A 21563-nucleotide genomic window follows, 5' to 3' on the forward strand; every position below is an offset into this window, starting at 1 on the left:
CTACAATTCGCTGAGCTCATCACAGGACAAGACGCATGGCCAAGAATGGATGAGACTTGGCCCGTGGCAATTCGAGTTCAAATTCAAATATGATTCAACGGCACGAAAGGGCGCCCTCTCCATCTCTCTTCGTCTCTTGACGCAGAGCAAGCAGCAGAGCAGCAATGGGCCTCGGGGATGACGACCCGTTGGACACTCTTCGTGAGAAGTCGACAGCAGCAACCTCAGCAATACCCTCACCCACAGCCTTCTCCCCGGGGGCACAAAGTCCCTCGGGCATTCAGAGTCCTCCGCCCGAGCACCAACACCATCACCCGCATGTTGACCATGCCAAAGAGAGGCTTCGCCACTTCATCCATCCTGATGGCCGGAAAATCCACATTGCCCATACCCCAGAGGAGCACGCCAAGCTTCACAAGGAATTGAGTCAACAGCACGGCCCTCAAGAATTCGACGTCGTAATATCTGGCACTCCAGAACATCTAGCTATCGTACGCGAACTGCACGCTCATCACTCGGCTCGACGCGACACGCTGCGCGAGACCCATGGAGACATCTTCCACGAGTTCGAGAAGGTCAGGGATGACCTGGACCATCTGTCCAACGAACTCAACCAGTTGACCCACCACGGCGTACGTCCAACGGTGATCAAAGCATTGGACATGTTAAGATGTAGCTGACCCACGGAGTAGGTGGCCTTGGATGCAAACTTTAGCAAGTTCGGCTACACGGCGCGCATACGAACAAAGGATGACCACAGCGGCTCGTCTACACCGACGAATTCTTCAGCCAGCTCGGATCAGACTTTGCTCGACAAGCACCAAAGCCGTGTCGTCGAAGGGACGAAGTTCTTCAAACGGCCAGTGATCCGTCAGTATTTCCACAAGGGCCTGCTGTGGAGATCGGCGCGTAGCGGCGAGGTCGGCACCTTTGAACTGTTTGCTGACTTGCTCTATGTTGGCATTATCGGCATCATTGGAGATAAGGCTGCCGAGGATCCTACCGGGAAGTCCTTCCTAGTGTATGCCATCAACTTCACCATGGCTTTTAAGATCTGGAACGATCTCACACTCGTGTCGAACTGGTAGGGGACAGATTATCACAGAACTGTTAAGCCGGTTGTTATCCATGCTGACTGAAAACAGGTTCGAGCGAGACGACGTCGTTCAAAAGCTCTCGGTCATGCTATACTTGATCCTTCTTTTCGCATACACTACCAATATTTCCTACGCCTTCGAGGAGAGACACCCCGGTGGAGAATTCGACACATATATTCCCATGATGTCCTTCTATCTGGCCGAACGCTTTTACGGTGCCCTATACTTTGCCTGGCTTTCCTACGTGGTGCCCCTGGTCCGGGGAACCCTCCTGTACACCTCCTGTATTATCCTCCTCGCAACCGTATTCTGGATCTGTAGCATCCACGTCAACTACCCGGGCCAACTGGCTCTGATCTGGATCGCCATCGTCATCGACCTCTGGGGTCAAGGCTTCGGCATGTTCCTCTCGCGCGCATCGTCCAGGCTTCCCCACGCCCAAGGCAGTCGCAGGGAGCGCTTCATTCAGAAGTACTTCGAATTCTACCCGGCTATCAACATCGAACACCGCACGGAACGCACCAACGCCTTTGTGTCCCTGGTCTTTGGTTATTCCGTGCTCACGATTCTTTATCAGTCCCGTGCCAGTGTTGGCCTCAATGCCTTCCTCGGCAAAGGCATCCTCGGCCTCATCCAAGCCTTCGCCTTCCAATGGTTGTACTTCGAAATCGATCACCAAGGTGTCCATGTGCACGCGATCCGCCGCCACTGGCTCTCTAGTACCGTCTGGATAACATGTCATTTGCCTTTCGTACTCTCCTACGTGCTGGCGGCCGCGACACTCTCGAAACTGGTCATCGCACACGACTGTGCGAACGCCAATGTCGAGGACCTGGGCGAGACCTACCAGCCGAGATCGGTTGCGGACATTGACATTGGTCTTCGCTGGTATTATTGCGGGGGCATCGCCTCGGCGCTCCTCTCCATGACGTTGCTTTCATACTGCCACGTGCACAAGACGTTGAAGAACCCGCGTCTCAGGAAAGGCCCGCGCCTCGTCATCCGCTCATGCATCGCCATCGCGATCCTCCTCCTCCCGCTGGCCAAGCACCTCTCGTCCATCAGCCTAATCGGCACAACCACAGCCCTAGTCTCGCTGGCCCTGGGTCTGGACATCTTCGGCATGTCCTGCACCGGCGACCGCTTCTGGACCGGCGGGTGGTGCGACGAGACGAAGCGATGCACCCAATACGAGGCGCGGATCCGGTGCAGCAAGCGCAAGAAGCAGGAGATCATCAAGGCCATGCACCGTGGCGAGACGGTGAGGCTGGAAGAGCTGCTCAGGCGTCAGAGCACAAACTCCAGTGCCATGAGCAGCCAGACAGAGCTGGGCGTAAGTGAGAAGCCGGGCGACGAGGAGTGGCAGCACGCCGCGCTGTGATGGATCAATTCAACATCTTCTGAGCATATTCTTATGTCACATGACTCCGTATTAGGTGTGGGAGTGTGTATGTGTTCGAGTACATGTTTGTAGATGGATGCATATGTGCACAAATGTACGCCAGTCAAGAAAGTGCCCCGCTCCTGTAACAGTTCTTATAGCCCCGCAGGAGAGGGCTCGAGCGAGCGAGCGATCTTGAATCAATGTATCCTCCGTGCCCATCGGGAGAAAATTCCTCTTTTTCTTTTTCTTACATGTAACCTTTCTTCGGCGACGACGACGGTGATGATGGTGCCGTCTCAAGGCAAGACAGTCTGTGGAAGACGCGTTGTCGGCCAAGTTGGCGGCCTAGCTGGCTGGCTAATACTTCCGCACCCGAGGTGTAGATGCGTTCCCACTCGCACTCCCATCTCCGTCCCCGTCTCCATTCCACGTGGCGAAGTCCTGGTGTATGGGCATCGTGACCGCGCCGGTGCCGTGATAGAGCGGGTAAGGCGCTTTTGTCTTCTGCTGGTGCTGGGTCTCGGAGCACGATGGTGTGAGCGGACTTGGGCCTGGGGTTGGGCCCCGGGTTGGAAGGCTTTCGGTCCTGGCTCGCGCGTGGTTGAATGCTAGTCGATCAACCTCGCTCATCGCCACTGGGGAGGAAACGACTTGGTGATTTTGAAGCATTTGATGCTTGTCGTCGAGAGGGAGGCTCTGCTGCTGCTGCTGCTGCTGCTGCTGCTGGGCGCCGATCGAGGAGCGAGAAGGCGTGTGGGCGGATGGAGGCATCGCGGGAGAAGATGGGCGCTGAGGTGGATCATCACCAAAAGAAGACAGAGTCGTAGGGACCGGATATGCATGGTACGCACTAGAACCAGGAGGCGAGAAGGTGACGGCGGTATTACTATGCGTTGGAGGACGATGTTGCATATTCGTACTTGTCGTCATGGTGGTGGTGGTGGCGGTGGTCTGGGAATTTATAATGATAGGCGTCGAATCCAGCTCTGCCACGTGCCCTGAAGTGAAGGATTGATTCATTGCAGCTGGTGTTGTTGCTGTTGAATAAGCACGCTGGTATCGCTGAGGAGCAGAGGAGGAAGAATCCATAAAATGGCTCGCCTTGGCCATGACAGGCGAGGCTGGAAGTTCGACCGCCTCGAATGCGCAGTTATTATTCGATTGGAGCTCGGCTGCAGGGGGGCAGCCCAAGTGATACGGCGCATGATGTGCTGGCTGCGAAGAAGTCATGTTAGCAGCCCCAGGAGGTAGTTCTGGGAGCTCGGGTAGAGCGTTAGTGCCGCTGTGATGATGTCTACGGGGGGGCGGTGCCGCCACGGCTGGCATTTCATGATATCCAGGAGCCGGGGGAGTGAAACCCTGCTGGTCAGACACTGGAGCACAAGACTCGCTCGACGCAGCTCCCACTCGTCCAGGCGCAACGTACCGGCCGTCAGCGTTGGCCCTCGGGGGGAGGGGAGGAGGTAGAGGTTTACTGGTCTCCGGTCGTGACATCCCCCAATAACTGCCGGTGACTGCTGAGTGCTTGCTAGTCGAAGTTCGATGGGGCGCATCCTGTTGGTTTGGGCCAAAGTCGGCATGACTCTGTGCAGCGACAGATCCATTCAGCTGAGGCCGGTGATGGAGTCCAGGGTTCGCTGGACTCTGCCATGACGATAGGTGCTGATGATGCGAAAGGGCCCCAGAAGGCGGATATTCCGGGGCAAACTGACATTGGTGTTGTCCATGAGGGGTTTGATGTCCATATGGCTGTGGAATCGGTGGAGACGAGACAGGCGAGGGCGGCGCAAGTGGTAGACCCGGGTTTGGATTTGGATGTACGTCTAAAGCAGCACTAGCCACGGGGTATACATTCGGCGCTGCCTGTGGTAATGGCGGCGATATTGGCGTCAGTGGACTAGACCAGTGCCCATAAGGCTGTGCATGTTGAGAAGAATAATGATATGTTGGTGGCGGCGGAGCTTGAGTGTGAAGAGCCGGCGGAGGTGGAGGAGGGGGAGGAGGATATTGATGAGTATGTGCCGGGTTGAACTGACTCGAGAGACCTTGAGATGGGTGATAGCCTTGCGAGGACGTTGATGTCGACGTCGTCGTTGTTGAAAGGAGCAGTTCTGCCCGATTTTCTGCCAGGTTGTACACATCCCTCATGAAATTCATCGACTTCTTGGCCAGAGACGACATGTTGCTCGATTGTCCTTTCCGGGACGGGTTCTGGGAAGCCTTCTTGACAAGATCTGGACAACAGGGGCACGGTCAAGAGCTTTTAGGATGTGTCAGGTCGTTCATTGCAAGACATCCATCATGGGTTAAGATGCCTAGGATCCTCATGTTCCCAAATTTACCAAAAAGGGGGCGAACAACACGATCGCCTGGAGCTCGTAATATTCTCGGATCCACTGTTGGCGCCTTGTTGCTCGGAAGGGTAAGGCTGAGCAGGCCGGGAGAAACTGCCAAGCGAGTCTGGCCAATTGAAAGCTCTCCTATGGCTAACAAGGCTTTTTGGCTTGCTTCGAGATTCAGCCGAAATCCGCGCCATATCTTGAAATAGTCGCTTGCCGAGAAGTCTCCTGTTTGACCTGTCATTGCCCAGCGAGGTTCTTGCAAATTGACGAGTCAGCCTTGCGTTAGATCTGCTGGTATAGTTGCCCCTGTGGCTTCGACTATATCAACTCAATTCAGTCAAGCCCCCAGCTTCAGAAGTCTGGCTTGCCTGTGCTTCTTTGAAAGGCAACCTGGTCGGCTAGATTTGAAAGAGCGTCACGTGTTGAAGTTACTGTCTGCGACAAGTGGCCGTGGAACCCCTTCATTATACCCCTCAGCCCTCCCCATTTATGGTTTTCGCTAAACAGCCATGACGCGGTGCTTTGATTGTTCGGCAGCCATGTCATTCGCAGGCTGGTATTAAAGCATGCAAAAGAGGGGAGAATCCTGACTCCTCAACGTGGCCAGCTCCAACAATATAGCCAATGTCAGCGAGCGAGGCCAGCTCCATTTCTGGACCATCTGTATCTTGCTAACACGAAGGTCAGTTGCTTTTCTGTATCACGAGGATTGCTCCTCCTGCCCTTGGCTAGAGCTATTGCTGATCGCATAACGCTGGTCTGTCGTTAGCTCGGACAGAATTCCATCGGGGGAAGCGGAGACTGTTCTTACTTTCGAAATTGTCGCTGGTAGTCTGTTGGAAGCGTGACAAAACAAGCTTCCGTTGCTCTAATGACAGCCTCACAAGCAGCCAGGATTGCATTGCCCGAATCAGCCTGTAAGCGATATGCTACCAGCAGGAGAAGGAGGCTGCCGTGAAGGAGTTGGATCCCAAAGAAGTAGGGCATGAAACTTATGTCCGGGTCACATTCCAGTATCTGGGTCACGCATTCAGAAGCTGCCATCGTGTGTGACATGGAGTCTTTGAACCCTAGTGAAGATGTCCAGCTACAATTTTCGGTCAGTTTGTATCCAGAAGGGTCCCCGGTAAAACAAAGACGAGAGGAACTCACAAATCCGAATCCTCAAAGAGACAAACCGGATCCCATTTCGAACCCACGAGAATCCTCAGAACGCTTACAATATGTCTCGCATACCCGGCCACAGTTTTGGCAATGTGGGTTGCTTCAGAATCTTCCACTTCAGCAGCAGATGGTTGCTGCCACCGAGTACCCTCCTCGGTATCGTTCTCAGCGCATATGCTTGCTGTGACGCGATCCAAAGTTGCTTGATAATTATCAAGCTCACGCAAGATTTGGCGTTCTTGCGAACTCCATATGGAGGCTCCTGAAAGCACGGGGTGTAGGCGCGATCGATTCCAATCCAGAAGAGTGCCGCAATGCACCATCAGTGGCAAGAAGAATTCAAAGAGACCCACCCCCGAACAAGTCTTTGGCGGCCCATGCGAGCGTCCTGTTCCAGAAGGTAACAGCATGCATCTTGGTCCCTCGGCACGCGTACCATGGCTGTGCGGCTGAGCACCAGATTGCCAAGTAACATCGTCAAGTGGCAGCAGCAAGTCTTTGCATTCAGCCTCCAACAGTGCGAGCGGCCGGTTATAACACAGTGCCAGATGTCGGTCCATCAGAAATAAGAGCCACCACGTCCGGCGACGCTCCTCACGCTGGATTTCATTAATGAAGTCTCCTTCAGCGTGCTGGCTCAGAGAACATTTGCAATTCAAGCCGGCTGGCCGATTCTCTGTATCTTGTGGCATTATGGTGGACTGTGCCTCCTCATTCAACTTCAGATCCCTTGCCAGATTAAAAGCAACACTCCACCTAATTAGCAGTCAGAAATTGCCGTGGTGAGGACGCCGAGGAGAAATGGACGAGCCACCCAAAGCAATTCGAGTTATGACTTACCATCTGATGCTGGCAGCCTTCTTCTCGCTTCCTGAAATCACCGACGAAACATGAATAAACGCGATGATATAATCCATGCCCCAGGACTCGGGGAAAGTATCGTTTGGAATGTCCAAAGCTCGCCGCAGGTCATCATTGCTCCATCCTGAGTCTGGACCGAAGATCGGAGGCAGCCCCAAGTCTTCCTGTCTTAACAACGGTTCATACCTGGCGGGATTGAGAAGGCGATATGTGAGCAGGCTCAAATACTTGCAGACTCGATCTTTCTCTTCAGGCCCACTAAACAACCCGAGAGCCTTGTCACTGAAGGCTGCCACGAAGAGCATGCTACCTAAAAGCGCCGGGTGGGTTTGACGGGGCTGGGAAGAATCGAGAACGTCGATTTTCCTCAGTATGAAGTTGTGGATGTGGTGGCATGTGGGATGCATGCGACTCAGGAATGCGCTCGAGAAATATGTATCCAGAAGGTCACAGGCCAGGCCAGATCCAAAATCCCGATCTAGGAATGGCGATAAGTACTGTAGGACAGGATATTTGCATTGAGCAAATGCCTGGCTGTTTGGTGTCGGTGCCTCACGGGAATCAGCTATAGATGGCAATCTGTAACTATAAGGATCCAATATGTGAAAAGTCGGGGACACATATGTTGACGGGATGACTGAAAAGTCCTTGCCATCGTCAAAAGCCATCGCCCGGGTCTCGGGAGTTGAAGACAGAGCGAGATGAAGCAGTGCTGCAGTGTTCTCTGGGGACGAAGCTGGCAGCCCTAATTGCTCATTTGGAGCCTTAGCAGCACCAAGGGAGAAGGATTGCGATTCGTTGACGGCGGCTCGCCCGCTTGTCTGCTGGTCACTTGGAGACGGTTGTGGTGATGGTGAGGGTGCCGAAGTATTCTCTTGAGGTTCTTCCACGATGGACATGGTTGCAGGAGGCTTGGCCCAAGAGATGGGACCATCTCCGCGCCTCAGATCATAAGAGCATTGTTCTCCTAGCTGCCCACATCGTCTGCAGGGGATAGTCCCGGTGCAGCGGATCTTGGATTTCCGGCATTGATTACAGGCGCGAAATTTTTCATGGATGATCCGGTGGAACGGACGCTCTTCTGCGTGATTCAAATGGGTTTTGAGATGGCGACTCAAGCTATCGCTGCGAGAGAATGCGCGGCCACACTCTGGACAAGGCGCTGATGCGGGCGTTCTGCGTCGGGCGACCTTGCTTGAGGCCATCGTTTTACCATGGGGACTGTGGCTCGGTGCCACCAGTCATTCTCCACCATGTGAATGATACTGAGAACTGCAGAGCTGTGAGCATTTCGCTGTGACATAAAGTTAAGAGATGAAGAGATTGGCGGCCGATAGGCGCCAGCAGGGTGTGGGTTTTTCTAGCCGATAGATTGCACTGAGTACGGCCCGTCGCCCCCCCCCCCCCTTCCCTCCCCTGTCCAACCCCGCAAGCTACTGAAAACTAGTTAGCAATTGCCACACGCCGGGGCAAAAAGAACTAGTCGATTGGTCTCGGTCGGGGGGATTGTACAGCAGTAGTCGAGGGGGAAAGAACCTGCCCTCTCAGTAGATGGCCACCACGCGGACGACAGCTCTTTTGTAGGCCATGCTCGCATGCTCCGCATATATGTCAATCCGCTGCTTAGCGGCTATGGAGAGATATATATATCTACTCAATCGGAAACTCTTCGACTGCGAATGTTGCAATTTGGGTTCCTAGGGTTATATACGTCTGCTCAGACGATCACCTTTCTCTTGTAACTGGTTGGTTTTGACTGATGTTGGACTTGAGCCGTAGAACTTGTGAGGGAAGTATCCTGGCTTGAGTTCACACCTTGACTTGCTGCTCTTCATTTTTCTCTCCTGCAATTTCGATGTGACCGCCATGGTCAATCGAACCAGTTCTCAAGTCTCGTTTGACATCTTCCACGGTATAGTGCTTTTCGCGCGCTGTCTCCACCATCCTGTCAAGTCTGGATTGACCTGGCTTAGTATTCCATGGCTTGGTCCCACCAGGGGAGAACATCTCCTCGATCTCCTCCAGCGACTTGTTGCATGTCTCGGGATAGGTAAAGTAGAATTGGATCGCGCCGAGAATACACAAACAGCCGAAGACAATGAACAAGCCCCACTTGATATTTTGGAATCCAGGAGGAATGTATAGACCGAGGGCGAAGTTGAACAGCCAATTTCCCAGAGCCGCAATGCCCATTCCGGTTGCACGAGTTTCCAAACTCCAGACCTCGGCAGCATATACCCAACAGACAGGCGCGAGGGTCAGCGCATAGATGATGATCAAGAGGTACGAAAATGCAATCACTGCGTTAGCCTTTGAGCCCGTAACTTTGATAACCACTGCGTATCTGTTAGCATGCATCCTCCAGACACTAATGGCGATTTTGAGCCCGATCCCTACAAATCGAGATATCTCTATTGGGAAGGGAGCGGGAGCTTACCGTTTGGATTCCCGCCAACGCCGCCAGGGACGCTCTCTCCAGCAGACAATATACCACCCACCACAAAGTGGCAAGCACCCATGGCGAGGGCTCCGTAGATGAGCAACGGTCTGCGCCCAGTCTTGTCGATGTAGAAGAACATGATGGTTGTGAAGATTATGAACAGTGCGTACTGCACACCGGAAGCAATCAAATTGATATTTCCAGTAAGACCGGCCCTATCAATTGGCGTTAGCCTGAACTGCCACATCGCATCCATTGAAGAGAGAGGGGAAAGGGACAAGAAGGTCTCAATGACCGGTTGGGCCTGCAATCAAGGAACAGAGACACAGGGATCCCAGCCAGGCTAAGCTAGTCCTTAATAGGACTAGTGCGTGATAGAGTCATGTGACATGACCCACACCTGGAAAGGCAGCTCAACAGTCAAAAAGGGAAATAGACCTACATCATGAAGATGTAAACCACATAACTAAATAAGCATAGGTTAGTTCAAAATACAACAACCGTGTCTCTGGTATCACGTACTATGTCATAACATTTGCGCCGCTGTTTTGCTGCCACATTTGAACGGTAAAGCCGGCGAGAGTCCGTTTCCACATGCCGTTGAGTACGAACTTACGCCAGCCCTTGGGAGCAAGCCGTTCTGCAGCCAGTGTGGTGGTGATTTCTTCCCATTCAGCGACGACGAGGGGGTCGGTGATATCTCCATGGGCTTGGATTTTGGCAAGTGTTTTGATGGCTTCATCAACTCTGTCGACTTTTGCCAGCCAACGGGGAGAGCGAGGCAGGAACGGCAGTCCACACATCAGGAAGACGCAAGGCACAAACTGGATTCCCCAAGCCGTTCGGAAACTCGCCGCTCCGTCGATAAAGCTGCAACCGTATCCGATGAAGTACATGATTAAGATACCCCATTCTGAATATAATTAGCAAGTTCCATCTTCCAATAGAGTCAAACCCACCAATAGCAAGTTGCTGGATGATGATGATGGCGCCGCGCCTTTCCTTTCGACTTATCTCTGCAAGATAGACAGGCACTTGCGAACTGGTAATGCCCACGGTGACACCGTTCAAAACTCGACCGGCAATAAGAGAGCCGATTCCTGAAGTTCCGGTCTGTTGAATTCAGATTAATAGATAAATTCTTTGCTCAAACAATAAGGGGCAACCATGGAGAACGTTCTCGGTCCTCACCTGTACAGCTGTACCACAAAGCCACCAAAGGCAGGCAAACATGATTGAATCTCTTCTTCCAATTCTATTCGACACAGGGCCTGCAATAATGGATCCTACTACCGAACCAGCCTGCAAACGTCTGTTAACCTGTCTCAAGAATGATGGAGGTGACGGATGATAACATACTGCCAACGCAGAACCAATTGCGCCCTGAGTAACACCTGCGGGTCTATCGAACTGCTGACATTAGCTTTCTTGGCCTTGAAAACATAGGCGAGTGACTCACGAAGTCATTGTACTGTTTTGTTCCAATGATCGCTGACATCGAGGAGATATCAAAACCAAACAACATCCCACCCACCGTGGCTATGAAGGCCACAAAGTAGGTGTTGTAGATCTTTGGGAATTTGATAAAAGCCATAGTGAGGAATATGATGCAACTTCTAGTCGCACGATGAGGTTCGAGAACTCGAGTGGAACACAGCCGTGGAGCGATAAGGCAGACGAAGGCATTATATATCTCTCATGTTTCTCCATCCCAACCCCCGGATTGGGCGCGGTGGACTGGGGCGTGTGCGGAGGACGATCAAAATTAGTCTGGAAGGAGGTACAATTTTTGCCAATGGAAGAAAGATATTGGCTTGCAACCAAGTCCATCAGCACAAAAGGCTTCGTGGCGAAGGAGATGGATCCTGTTGCACTAACGTTCTCGAAGAGTGCACCCTGGATTGAGGTTGCACCAGCGGAGAATTCTAGTACAGGGCAGACCCTGGCTCGCTGGCAACGCGTACTCAAAAGAGCGGTGGTCGCAAGTGGCAGGCTGTTTGCTTCGTTTTGAGGCTATTCGCCGCTCAACTCCAGGAAAACTTGTATCGGTTTGTGGAGGGGGTTTGGCTCTTTCTCCACATTATGAGGTGCATGTACTGTATGCATGATCGACTCCCGGGTCTAGCCCAAAAAAGTATCTTTGCGGTGGTTGACGATGGATCGGCCTTATGTGTTTGGTGTCCTTTCGGTTGATCAAAAGCCCGCCGCCTCACACCACCGGACTATCTCCTCCCCCCGAGAATTGCAAATCTCATGTGGGAGTGGTCACAGATTGATGATCGCATTGGGTGACCGGCAGCGAGTTCCACGCAAGCGCAAACCTCCTCTGGGAGTGTTTCATGCTGGACATGGGACAAGCGCTACTGGAGCCGTCTTGTAATCCATCATCTGGTATGAGGATTGTCGATGTCTAGATTCCGGATAGCTTCCGAGAACGAGCTTGTGTATCACTATTACTGACGCGTGGTGGTGGTGGCGGCGGTCAAAGAGGCGTTTTCCTACAAGGCCAGGCACCGTGCCAGGAACGGGGGCAGCACGATCCAAGGGGAAGGGACTTCCCACCCGAGATAGTCTCCCAACTATCCTGTTACAAGTAGATGTTGTGGCGGGTTTGGCCGTGGGGTTTGGAAGGTCCAGGTCCGAGTGCAACCGGCTGGTCAGATCTTGGTGTAACACGGGTGGCTTCAATTTCGAAGTCAGATGTCTTGCGGGGCGGTAATGCGGGTTGCCTTCAGAACTACGGCAGTTGGTTGAAGAGAAAACGAGAGGAAGAGATTTGAGTGCTGACGACGTGACCTGCGATTACCACGTGACCGGCTCCGTTCTCTACTAACGTGTTACCTCCAGGGCGGCATGCCACCTTGGAGTCTGGGTTAGGGTTGAGGGTTTTGAAAACTCGATGAGTATTGAGAGTTGCCTTTCTTTCGCCTCTAGTGATGAAGAGCAGCAGGCAAGACGAATCGCTCTTATCTACTCTGCGCCTTGTTTTTTTCCACGAGGATCAGAGACAAGCCACTGCGTTGCAACAACAGAACCCTTCAGGATGAGCTATCTCAGGTAGCCCTGCCCCATCGCGAGGCAACTTCCCGGCAATAAACGTGGGCATGATACAACACCTTCGCTACCGTGAGGGCTTGTTCTCTGGCTGAACGCCCTCCCCTGGCCCTCAAATGGAATTCACAGGCATACACCATTTTTCGCTGTTCGCAGTTTGATGCTGACCACCCGTGTCGATGCAAGTTCAAAGGGGAAACGGCTCATAATCGATTGTGTCAGCAGGGCTTCGACACGTGGTGAACATATACTGACACCTTTACTGGTAAGATGAAACCATCGCGAGAAAATTTGTCATAGGAAACACAGGTACGATCAAGATATATATCAAGAGACAACACTTTATGTTGGCAGGCAAATGACATGCGACAGTAAGAATGGATGAGGAGCGAGAAATCTTGATGATTTCCTCTCCATAGAGAGAACGCTGAAGCACGAAATATCCCAACTAATAAGAAACGTCATATATGACTTCCGAAAGGGGGTCTCTGCCCAGGATCCCCATTTCCCTCGTGGGTGTTCACCTGTCATCAAGACTTGGCGGTCCCCTAGGTCCAATATCAGCTCTACGCTTCAAGTCCGTCTCCGGCTCTCCCTTTTTGATTCTAGAGATCAATTCCTCAGGGTCGAAATCCACCCCGACCGGATTCTCCGCGAATGACTCGCTCTTCATGTACTCAGTGGCTTCAGCAGATGTGTCAAAATTATCGACTTGAGTCTCCAGCATATTCCCATCTGGATCCTTGTAGTAGATCGAGGTTGTTGTGCCGTGATTGACGCTCCAGAACGGTAGGATGCCCCTGGCTTTGCGATGGCAGTATGACAGCAGGAGATCCGACATGCTGGCGAAAGAGAATGCGATGTGGTGCAAGCCACAGCTGGTGGGGACCTTGGGCCCAGTATCGGGAAGCTGAATCAGTGCGATACGATGGTGTTCATGGTCGTAGGTGATGAAAAATATCCAGTCATTTCCGTGGGTGATATGGCCGCCAAGGAAGCTGACCTCTCGTTAGCATTGAAGGGTTCATCGTCAAGAACTCTCGGAGAAACCTACGTTGTGTAAAAGTCAACCATCTCTTTAAACTTTTGAGTACGCAAGACGACATGAGCCAGGACAGATGGGCTCAGGACCTTGTCGCTTGGGGAATCAAAGTCGACTATCGGAAGGGAACCCATGATATTTTGGTGGGACTTATATCCCAAGTGATCCTGGAGATGATACAAACGGAGAAAAGATGTTGTTTTTCTGGACAGTCGGGTTCACAGCGACACGGGCAGCATCTTAAACCTTCCCAGGATGACAGGCCTAACCATATGGGACGCCTCACATAAATAAGGATTCTCCGCCCTTCGATTTTAGGATGCCCCCGGTCTATCCGACAACCGGGGGGATGTGGCGTCTACTATATCCCCAACACCCAGTCTCGTTGTCAGGTATGAGGTCGCCTCGTGGGAAATGCCCCGTGTCTCCAGGATTAGGCGCCGGCTTTGGGCAACTCCGCCACGATTCTTGGATCATTTCTTTGATTTCAAGGCCCTAGTTTGCCACTGTCATATCTTATTATGTTATGTTTTGGTGCAAAGGAGGAGGTGGAAGCATAATTGGAGTCTGGCTGCTTCATGACTGCTGGGTGTTTGCCCTAAATTAGGTGAAAAGGTTGGCCGACTCCTGGAGCAGCCAATCGAGGGCACTTGACTGTTTGCAGCTGGCGAACTGTTTACTCTATTGGTATTAGCCTTCGCGAATGAACTATTAACACGAATACTGCATTATGATATACAGGAGCGGGAGAGGGGGTTGTAAGGATTTGCAGCCCTGTTCAGGGTGAGATATATGGCTCACACCCACTACTTGAAATGGATATTCATCACACGGACTGCATTGCTGACTCATCCTATGTTCTGAAGACAAATACGAGGTATACAAGACGGACCCCCACAGGGGTGTCAAGGCATCATGGAGTGTTCAAGCTTATTACTAGGCGCGGAAAGCAGCATGGTCATGCCAACATTGCTAACACAATTGCGTCGCTCGAAGAAATCTCTGTACGATTGCAAGTCCATTCTTCAGCTCGCCGGGGAAACTCATCATAAGGGTCTTCTACTGTCGCGCTGGAGGTAGGAGTCGTATATTCATATAATGGCGACGCACATTTTGACTATCAGGCTAGGTCGAAATCTGAGTACTTCCTCGCTGCAACCTCGTCACACTTCTTTCTATACCCTGGAGCAGGTCCCATATACCGTGCAATAGTCCTCTTCTGCTTGTGAGCAAGATTCCTATTGATGCCTGTCATCCAGGAGTCTACCTCATTCGTCAAGAGGCCCTCTGAGCATTTGTGGACGTGGTCGGTCCACTCTTTCACCCCCTTTTCAGTGGCTTCAATCCGCGTAATGTTATTGTCTCGGCAGTAGCGTATACAGTCGGCGATCCAGCCGACCGCAAACTCGATACTTCGAGGGATGTTACCAAACATTTGGTGGGGCCCCATGACCATCATCATGTTGGGAAAGCCATGAACCAAAAGGCCGAGCTGTGTCTGAGGGCCCTCGCTCCAGACGTCGTTCAGTTTCTTCTTGTCCACCCCCTGAAAGTCAACTGCCGTGAAACATCCTGTCACAGCATCAAAGCCAGTGGCGTATATCAGGATATCCAGCTCGAATTCTTCACTGCGGGTCTTGATCCCTTTCTCGGTTATGCGCTCGATCGGATCCTCTCTGATGTCGACTAGTCGGACATTGTCTTGGTTGTACGCCTCGAAATAGTGCGTCTCCATCGGTATCCGCCGTGTCCCCCAGCCGTGGTCTTTAGGAATGAGTTTCTCTGCGGTCACAGGGTCCTTTACCCTTTCTCGGATTTTATTTGCAAAAAATTCGCTGCAAGCAGCGTTTGCCTCCCGGTCATATGCGACGTCCGGAAAATTACTAACCCATTTAGCAAACCCTGGCCGCGAGTATATGTCCTCCCAATGGGCTATTCTTTCCGCTTCTGAGACGTCGGCTGACATTCTGGGTTCTGCCGGATGCAAAAAGCAAGTGGCCGATTCCTTGCACTTCTTGAAAATATCAGGATACTGCTTACGGATTTCATCCATCTCCTCGGGGGTTATTTTGGCGTTACGAAGCGGAGCCGACCAGTTCGCTGTTCGTTGAAACACAGTTAAATGGCCCACGGTTTTCACAATCTCCTGGATGATTTGTATCCCCGTTGCTCCCGTACCTATTATCCCCACCCGTTTCCCTTCGAGATGGACAGGTTCATGTGGCCATCGGGCGGTGTGAAAGGCTTGTCCTTTGAAGTCGTTGAGACCGGGAATGTTGGGTAGCGTGGGTTTGTTTAACAGCCCCATTGCTGTGATCAGAAATCTCGAGGTGTATCGGTTGCCCTTGTCATCTGTCAATTCCCATGATCGACTGGTGTCGTGGTAATGTGCCGACTTGATTTCGGTGTTGAACTGCATGTCTCGTCGCAAGTCAAATTTGTCAGTCACGAACTGAATATACCGCAACGTCTCGGGTTGAGGGGCGAAATGCTCCGTCCAGTTCCATTCATCCAAGAGCTCCTGTGAGAAGGAATAACTGTAGGAATAGCTCTCAGAATCGAAGCGGGCACCAGGATATCTATTCCTGCAGGAAATGTCAACCGTGTTCACTCCTCGCGGTCTGTGTCTGTTCGGCATCACCCAGGAGCACCTACCAATACCATGTCCCTCCCTCACCTGTGCCAGCCTCGAGTACTCTGACCCTCAACCCCAGCTCCCGCATGCGATACAGGGAGTAGATCCCACTCAACCCAGCGCCAATAACCAGGACGTCGAAATCGAGTTGCGTGTCCATGGCAGAAAAGTCTAGTCCGCCGCTTCTTGTCAGGTTGGTTGTTTTCGCTCAAGCATCACAGGTCGAGCGAAGAAATATCTCGGTGCCAAAAGATATCGATCGGCATCGACTGAGGATGAGGTTTCGCAATCAATCCTCGCCCGCACTTCTCCGCGCACAATCACACCTACCGAGGCTCGTGGTGTGGAGTGAGGAGATACAACGACCCATAGTATGTAGGCGCACCCCTGGCACACCGTATTAATCGATTGGATATCGCCCATTTATTAATGGCGAGTGGGCTGGCGGCAGAGATACGGGTGACAAAACAACGGCCATCCACCAATTCGAAGCAATAAACTGATTGAACGTTGGTTGAGGCTCTAATTCTCGATAATCGCAGACCTCTTTTTGCGTCCACTTGTGCAGTTAGCTCCTCCACTCGGCAAACACCATCTGTTGAATGTCTCGGGCCATGATTCGAGGCATTCCTACAAGACGTTTGTTAAGTAGAGACATATATGGCTCTTGGATATATGTAATGGGGAATGTATTCACGATTTAAAAGGAAAGGACTAGTAAGTCCGGAGAGATTATCGCTCTTGGAAGGTTTAGAAAAAAAAGAGAGAAGGAAAAGAAGGACGAGGGGCTACTTACGCCGCTTCCTAGTAGTTCATGCCCCTGTCCAGCAAGACACGAGGTTCTGGTTCTCGTGTGACGCTATATTTGTGTCCTACGTAGTTGGTCGTGGGATAAAAATCTACGGTGACACATTGTGCCAGGTATGCAGACCCAAAGAACCACTTCCCGTGCTATCCCCGTGCCTCTGACATTGACAACTCCTCCTCCTCGTGCCTTGACCTATCAATGCGAGAAAATATCAGCATTGGCCCTCTTTGAGCCGGCGGCACAGTGCCGTGAAGAGTAAGGATGTGCAGATATCTTGGAGACGCGTTTGCGTTGACGAGGGACTCCCCATAGCCGAGACTACCAATATATACACAGTACTCTCGAGTCTTACACCCGGACACACCAGCACCATCACGTGCTAAGCCACGAGAAGGTAAATATTAGGGTGCTCTGTTGTTTAACCAAATTGATCTCTTTACTGGCGTACTGCGACTTGTATCAGATGCCCGCTGCAAACGTTGATCAATCGTCCGCGGGGGCCTTTGATCCCTCCAAGTTCCGCGTGGGGATCGTTGGGGGCGGAATTGGTGGGCTCACAACAGCGCTCAGCCTTGCGACATACAATCCTGACTTGCCAGCAAGCAACATCACCGTCTATGAGCAAGCCCCAGAATACGGCGAGATTGGCGCTGGAGTCGGTATAGGTGTCTCTGCAGGCCGAGTGCTTCAGAAGCTTGGGGTGTGGCCGGCTGCTAATGCCATCTCCGGCTATCGAAACGGCGTGCATCGGAGCAATCGCCGTTGGGACACAGATGAGCTGATTGTGGACGCTTTGGCCTTCGACAACGGCGGTGCCGAGGAGGTAAGACAGTTGTGGGTTCATCGAGCTGAGTTTTTGGAGGTCTTGTACAGCGAGATTCAGAGAAGGAACTGTGCAACGCTAAAGACGAACAAGAGAGTTATTGGACTTAAGGTATCACTCCTGGTCTCTACTTTTTAGTATAGCGCTCTTGCAATAGCTGCTGATCTTTGGACAGGACAACGGGTCTACCGTGACCATTCGCTTCGCTGATGGTACAGAAGAGTCTGCCAATCTGGTAATTGGCTGTGATGGCATTCATAGCGCGGTCCGATCCCAATTTGCTGTGGACAAGCCCGTCTACTCAGGTCGAATAGCCTTTCGCGGTACCATTCCCCTCTCCGCTGTCTCTGATGACTGGCCGTACTCGTCTTGGACGCTGTCATGGCTCGCACCTAACAAACATTTTCTGGCATTCCCAATGTCGCAAAACCGGCTAATGAACGTCGTCGCGTTCGTCACAAAGCCGGAGAGCGAACTTGGCGGGCTCAAGGAGAGCTGGAGAAGCGAAGCACCGAGAGAAGCGATTGAGAAAGAATATGCCGGGTGGAATCCGACAGTGCAGAGAATTATCCGAGCGATGCCGCCTGTTATCAGCGAGTGGAAGATCAATGATCGAGAGGTGTTGTCTCAATGGTGCTACATGGGCGGCAAAGTTGTTCTGAGCGGTGATGCAGCGCACGCAATGTTACCCATGCAAGGTTCGTTGATCCCTGCTATTCCCCTCCCTGATATCTGACGGTACCCCCTAGGCTCCGGTGCAGGACTCTCAATCGAAGATGCTAACGTGCTCGGTATTGCTGTGCGGGATTACCTGAACAATCCAGTCGCTGGGCTTGCCACGTACATGAACCTGTACCAAGCGGCACGCGTGCCACGGGCGCAAAAAGCCCAAATCACATCACGGCAGGCAGCAGAGGTTTACGACATGCACGGCCCAGATTTCGAGGGGAAGACGTTCGAGGAATGTCTACCGGTCGTGCGGGACAAGGTCAAGGATCGCATGGCATGGGTGTGGAAGGGAAACTTGGAAGCAGACTGGGCGGCTGCAAAGGAGAGCATTGCGGTTGCATAGGGATGGACTAGAGAAATAGAGATTTCCATTCGCTTCCCAGTGTCTCACGGACAGAAACGAGGCCTATTTCGTACCAGTCGTTACAATCATCTTGTCCCATAGTTACAGGCATTGTTGTCTATTGACCTATATCGGGTTCTTTCCACTCTACTTTCACATTCATACTCTTCCCCTGCTTCTTCGCTGTGCGCCATCGCCAGATCAAATCCAGAATAGCGTTGATCGGACCTTAGCATATCGCGTCTCATCTCGACTGTGCCTTGCAAACACCTCCTCCGGTCTTTCCCCGTCCGACTTCCCGACTTCCCCTCGAAGGCATTCCACAAGGTGAGTTGGACCCCATGGGACCCAAAGAAGGAGACTCCGGGATGCGGAAATCCACCGAGAAAAATGCCATTATTGGAGAAGCAGGCCGTGTCAAGCCTTTTCTTAAGAAGCTTGGTTTATCTCAAACCACCGGATCTGGTGATGTCCCCCAGCAAAACGTCGTCTGAGCGAGAGGAGGCGCTTTCCGTTCCACCACAGCCCAACTAATATTACCTACCATCCGTCTGGGCCCTCGCCACTCCTAATTCGCAGAAGGGGAGGGGAAAATGCTCGCCACCGACTCAATATCTCACGTCTCTTTATGGGTGTGGGTTTCTCTTACCACAGTCCTTCTTTGTGCGTGGGCAGCAAGTTTCCGCTACAAAAAAGGTCTCAATAAATACGATGGCCCATTCATTGCCTCCTTCACCAACTTCTGGCGGCTGTGGCAGTGGGTGTGGTATACGGACCGGTGTGCCTACCCCAGCGTGGTCAAGTATGGAAAAATCATCCGTGTTGGGCCCAACACGCTGCTGTTCAATGATCCAGATGCAATTAAGGACATCTACATGACACATTTTTCGAAGGTGAGAGAGTCAAAGCCCCCAATAGAATTCCTTAGGCAAGCACCTCATCAGATCTGAAATATATACTGCCTCTTCCCGGTCACTACTCTGTCTAACGCAGCAAATCTCCAGTCCGACTTCTACAAGGTTGGCCAGGGAGTCTCTCGAGGTGTGGCCGTCCCGAACATCTTCTCCACTACTGACCGGATCTACCACGGCAAGCTACGGCGATCGGTGGCCAACGCCTTTGCCATGAGCACGCTCGTCAACTATGAGCCATACGTGACCGACACTGTCACCACGTTCCTCGCTCAACTGGACCAGAGGTTTGCCGGCAGACCTGGTCCGGACGGCATTTGTGACATGTCTGAGTGGACTAAATTCTTCGCCCTGGACGTCGTCAGCGCACTGACAATGGGGAAGGGGTATGGTCTGTTGGAGGCCGGGTACGATCATATCGGTATTATCAATGCGCGGACGACTTTTTTGCGCTACTTCACCATTGTGGGTTTCCCCTCCCCGGTCGAATGATACCAAGAACATTAAGCTGACATTTCGCCTCCAGGTCAACAACGTCACCTGGCTCGACCGCGTCCTCAAAAAGAACCCGGTTCTCATGTGGCTCGGCCGCCGGGGACTCTGGAACAGCGTGACGGCGACCGTGCCCATCGCGCAGCGACAAATGGACCAGAAGAAGCGCGACTTCAAAGGCGTCAGCGAAAACGAGAAGGCGCGCGTCGATCTGCTTACCAAGTTTCTCCAGGCCAAAATCGACAACCCAGACATTGTCGACGACCGCGCCGTGCTCGGTCTGACCCTCTCCATGGTCAACGCAGGCAGCGGGACCGTCGCCACCACGCTGGCTGCTACATTCTACTTCCTCCTCAAGTATCCGCACGTGCTGAAGGAGCTTGTGGCCGAGATCGACTCGTACTTCCCCCCACCGAACGCCAGCGAGAAAAGCCGCAGCGAGCCGATCAATTTCGCAGAGTACGTGGTGCCGTTCGGCGAGTCGCAGAAACTGCCCTTCCTGGACGCCGTGCTCAAGGAGATCTTCCGCATCTGGCCGGGCTTGGGCATGCAGCTGATCGAGCGAGTCACGCCGCCCGAAGGCGCGCATATCCTCGGCGAGTACATCCCCGGCAACATCATCGTCAGCTGCAACGCGTGGATCATGCACCGCCACAAGCCGACGTACGGCGAGGACGTCGAGGTCTTCCGCCCGCAGCGCTGGCTGGACGCGAGCCCGGAGCAGCTGGCCGCCATGAACAAGGCCCTGCTCGTCTGGGGTGCCGGGCCGAACACTTGCATCGGGAAGAATATTGCGCTGTTGGAGCTGTACAAAGTGGTGCCTTCGGTTCTGAGGATGTTCACGGTAAGTCCAGCCCCTCGTTCAAAGTTTTTTTCTCCTCTCCTTCCTTGTTCCCCCTCCTGTTTGCACGTCGAATTCCTCTGCACAAGAAGAAGCAGTCCCGCTAACCACACCATTCCGCGCCCGGATATAGCTAGAACTCGCGGACCCAGAGAAGGAGTGGAAGATCTTCAACCTGGGTGATCCAGAGCCGTCAGAGTTCTTTGTTCGATGCCAGCCGAGATACCGAAAGATGCTACTATAAGTTGAAAAGCAGTGCGAGGGCGAAAATAAAAGTGACGGCTAAGGAAGCTAGGGCGGGGGGATGAAAGCTGAGGCCTCGAGAAGGCGAAGGCAAGGATGATAGACAGTCGGAGAGCATCAAGCCAGCCACCAAGGGCATTTCTGGGCATTCGCACTCCCACGAAAGACATCAAACAATTTTTTTTAATATTTTGTTCCCGAGTTTGTGCACCACATTGGACAGGATCAATGACACATATGAAAGAAGAACAGATGAGACCGACGAGATAGAGAGAACTAGATCTCCCGTACCGAGTGGGAAGGAAGAGCGTTTAGCTCCTCCCTGTCCTCCTCATGACTACTAGAGTTTTGAGC

General features: G+C 52.5%; 8 protein-coding genes across 8 annotated transcripts; 3 read left to right on the top strand and 5 right to left on the bottom strand.

Annotated features, from left to right (window-relative positions):
• Positions 1 to 164: 164 nt before the first annotated feature.
• Z519_07120 (uncharacterized protein) lies at positions 165 to 2478 on the top strand (the record flags this gene model as incomplete). Its single annotated transcript, XM_016764855.1, has 3 exons — positions 165 to 632; positions 693 to 1084; positions 1146 to 2478. The coding sequence occupies 3 exons, from the start codon at positions 165 to 167 to the stop codon at positions 2476 to 2478; spliced, it is 2193 nt and encodes a 730-aa protein (XP_016618805.1).
• A 360-nt stretch (positions 2479 to 2838) lies between these two features.
• Z519_07121 (uncharacterized protein) lies at positions 2839 to 4662 on the bottom strand (the record flags this gene model as incomplete). Its single annotated transcript, XM_016764856.1, has 1 exon — positions 2839 to 4662. One exon carries the CDS (start codon positions 4660 to 4662, stop codon positions 2839 to 2841), a length of 1824 nt encoding a protein of 607 aa, XP_016618806.1.
• Positions 4663 to 5450: 788 nt separating this feature from the next.
• On the bottom strand, positions 5451 to 7747 carry Z519_07122 (uncharacterized protein; the record flags this gene model as incomplete). Its single annotated transcript, XM_016764857.1, has 4 exons — positions 5451 to 5577; positions 5635 to 5910; positions 5976 to 6743; positions 6828 to 7747. The coding sequence occupies 4 exons, from the start codon at positions 7745 to 7747 to the stop codon at positions 5451 to 5453; spliced, it is 2091 nt and encodes a 696-aa protein (XP_016618807.1).
• A 910-nt stretch (positions 7748 to 8657) lies between these two features.
• On the bottom strand, positions 8658 to 10882 carry Z519_07123 (uncharacterized protein; the record flags this gene model as incomplete). The annotated part of the gene is made up of 8 exons (XM_016764858.1): positions 8658 to 9184; positions 9286 to 9503; positions 9731 to 9754; positions 9811 to 10201; positions 10248 to 10401; positions 10480 to 10590; positions 10648 to 10698; positions 10748 to 10882. The coding sequence occupies 8 exons, from the start codon at positions 10880 to 10882 to the stop codon at positions 8658 to 8660; spliced, it is 1611 nt and encodes a 536-aa protein (XP_016618808.1).
• Positions 10883 to 12862: 1980 nt separating this feature from the next.
• Positions 12863 to 13518, bottom strand: Z519_07124 (uncharacterized protein; the record flags this gene model as incomplete). The annotated part of the gene is made up of 2 exons (XM_016764859.1): positions 12863 to 13340; positions 13397 to 13518. The coding sequence occupies 2 exons, from the start codon at positions 13516 to 13518 to the stop codon at positions 12863 to 12865; spliced, it is 600 nt and encodes a 199-aa protein (XP_016618809.1).
• A 986-nt stretch (positions 13519 to 14504) lies between these two features.
• On the bottom strand, positions 14505 to 16179 carry Z519_07125 (uncharacterized protein; the record flags this gene model as incomplete). The annotated part of the gene is made up of 2 exons (XM_016764860.1): positions 14505 to 15969; positions 16040 to 16179. The coding sequence occupies 2 exons, from the start codon at positions 16177 to 16179 to the stop codon at positions 14505 to 14507; spliced, it is 1605 nt and encodes a 534-aa protein (XP_016618810.1).
• Positions 16180 to 17290: 1111 nt separating this feature from the next.
• Z519_07126 (uncharacterized protein) lies at positions 17291 to 18722 on the top strand (the record flags this gene model as incomplete). Its single annotated transcript, XM_016764861.1, has 3 exons — positions 17291 to 17761; positions 17826 to 18348; positions 18400 to 18722. 3 exons carry the CDS (start codon positions 17291 to 17293, stop codon positions 18720 to 18722), a joined length of 1317 nt encoding a protein of 438 aa, XP_016618811.1.
• Positions 18723 to 19315: 593 nt separating this feature from the next.
• Positions 19316 to 21210, top strand: Z519_07127 (uncharacterized protein; the record flags this gene model as incomplete). The annotated part of the gene is made up of 4 exons (XM_016764862.1): positions 19316 to 19615; positions 19727 to 20098; positions 20160 to 20969; positions 21100 to 21210. 4 exons carry the CDS (start codon positions 19316 to 19318, stop codon positions 21208 to 21210), a joined length of 1593 nt encoding a protein of 530 aa, XP_016618812.1.
• Between the last annotated feature and the right edge of the window lie 353 nt (positions 21211 to 21563).

Source organism: Cladophialophora bantiana (assembly GCF_000835475.1).
Source record: "Cladophialophora bantiana CBS 173.52 unplaced genomic scaffold supercont1.10, whole genome shotgun sequence".
NCBI lineage: Eukaryota > Fungi > Ascomycota > Eurotiomycetes > Chaetothyriales > Herpotrichiellaceae > Cladophialophora > Cladophialophora bantiana.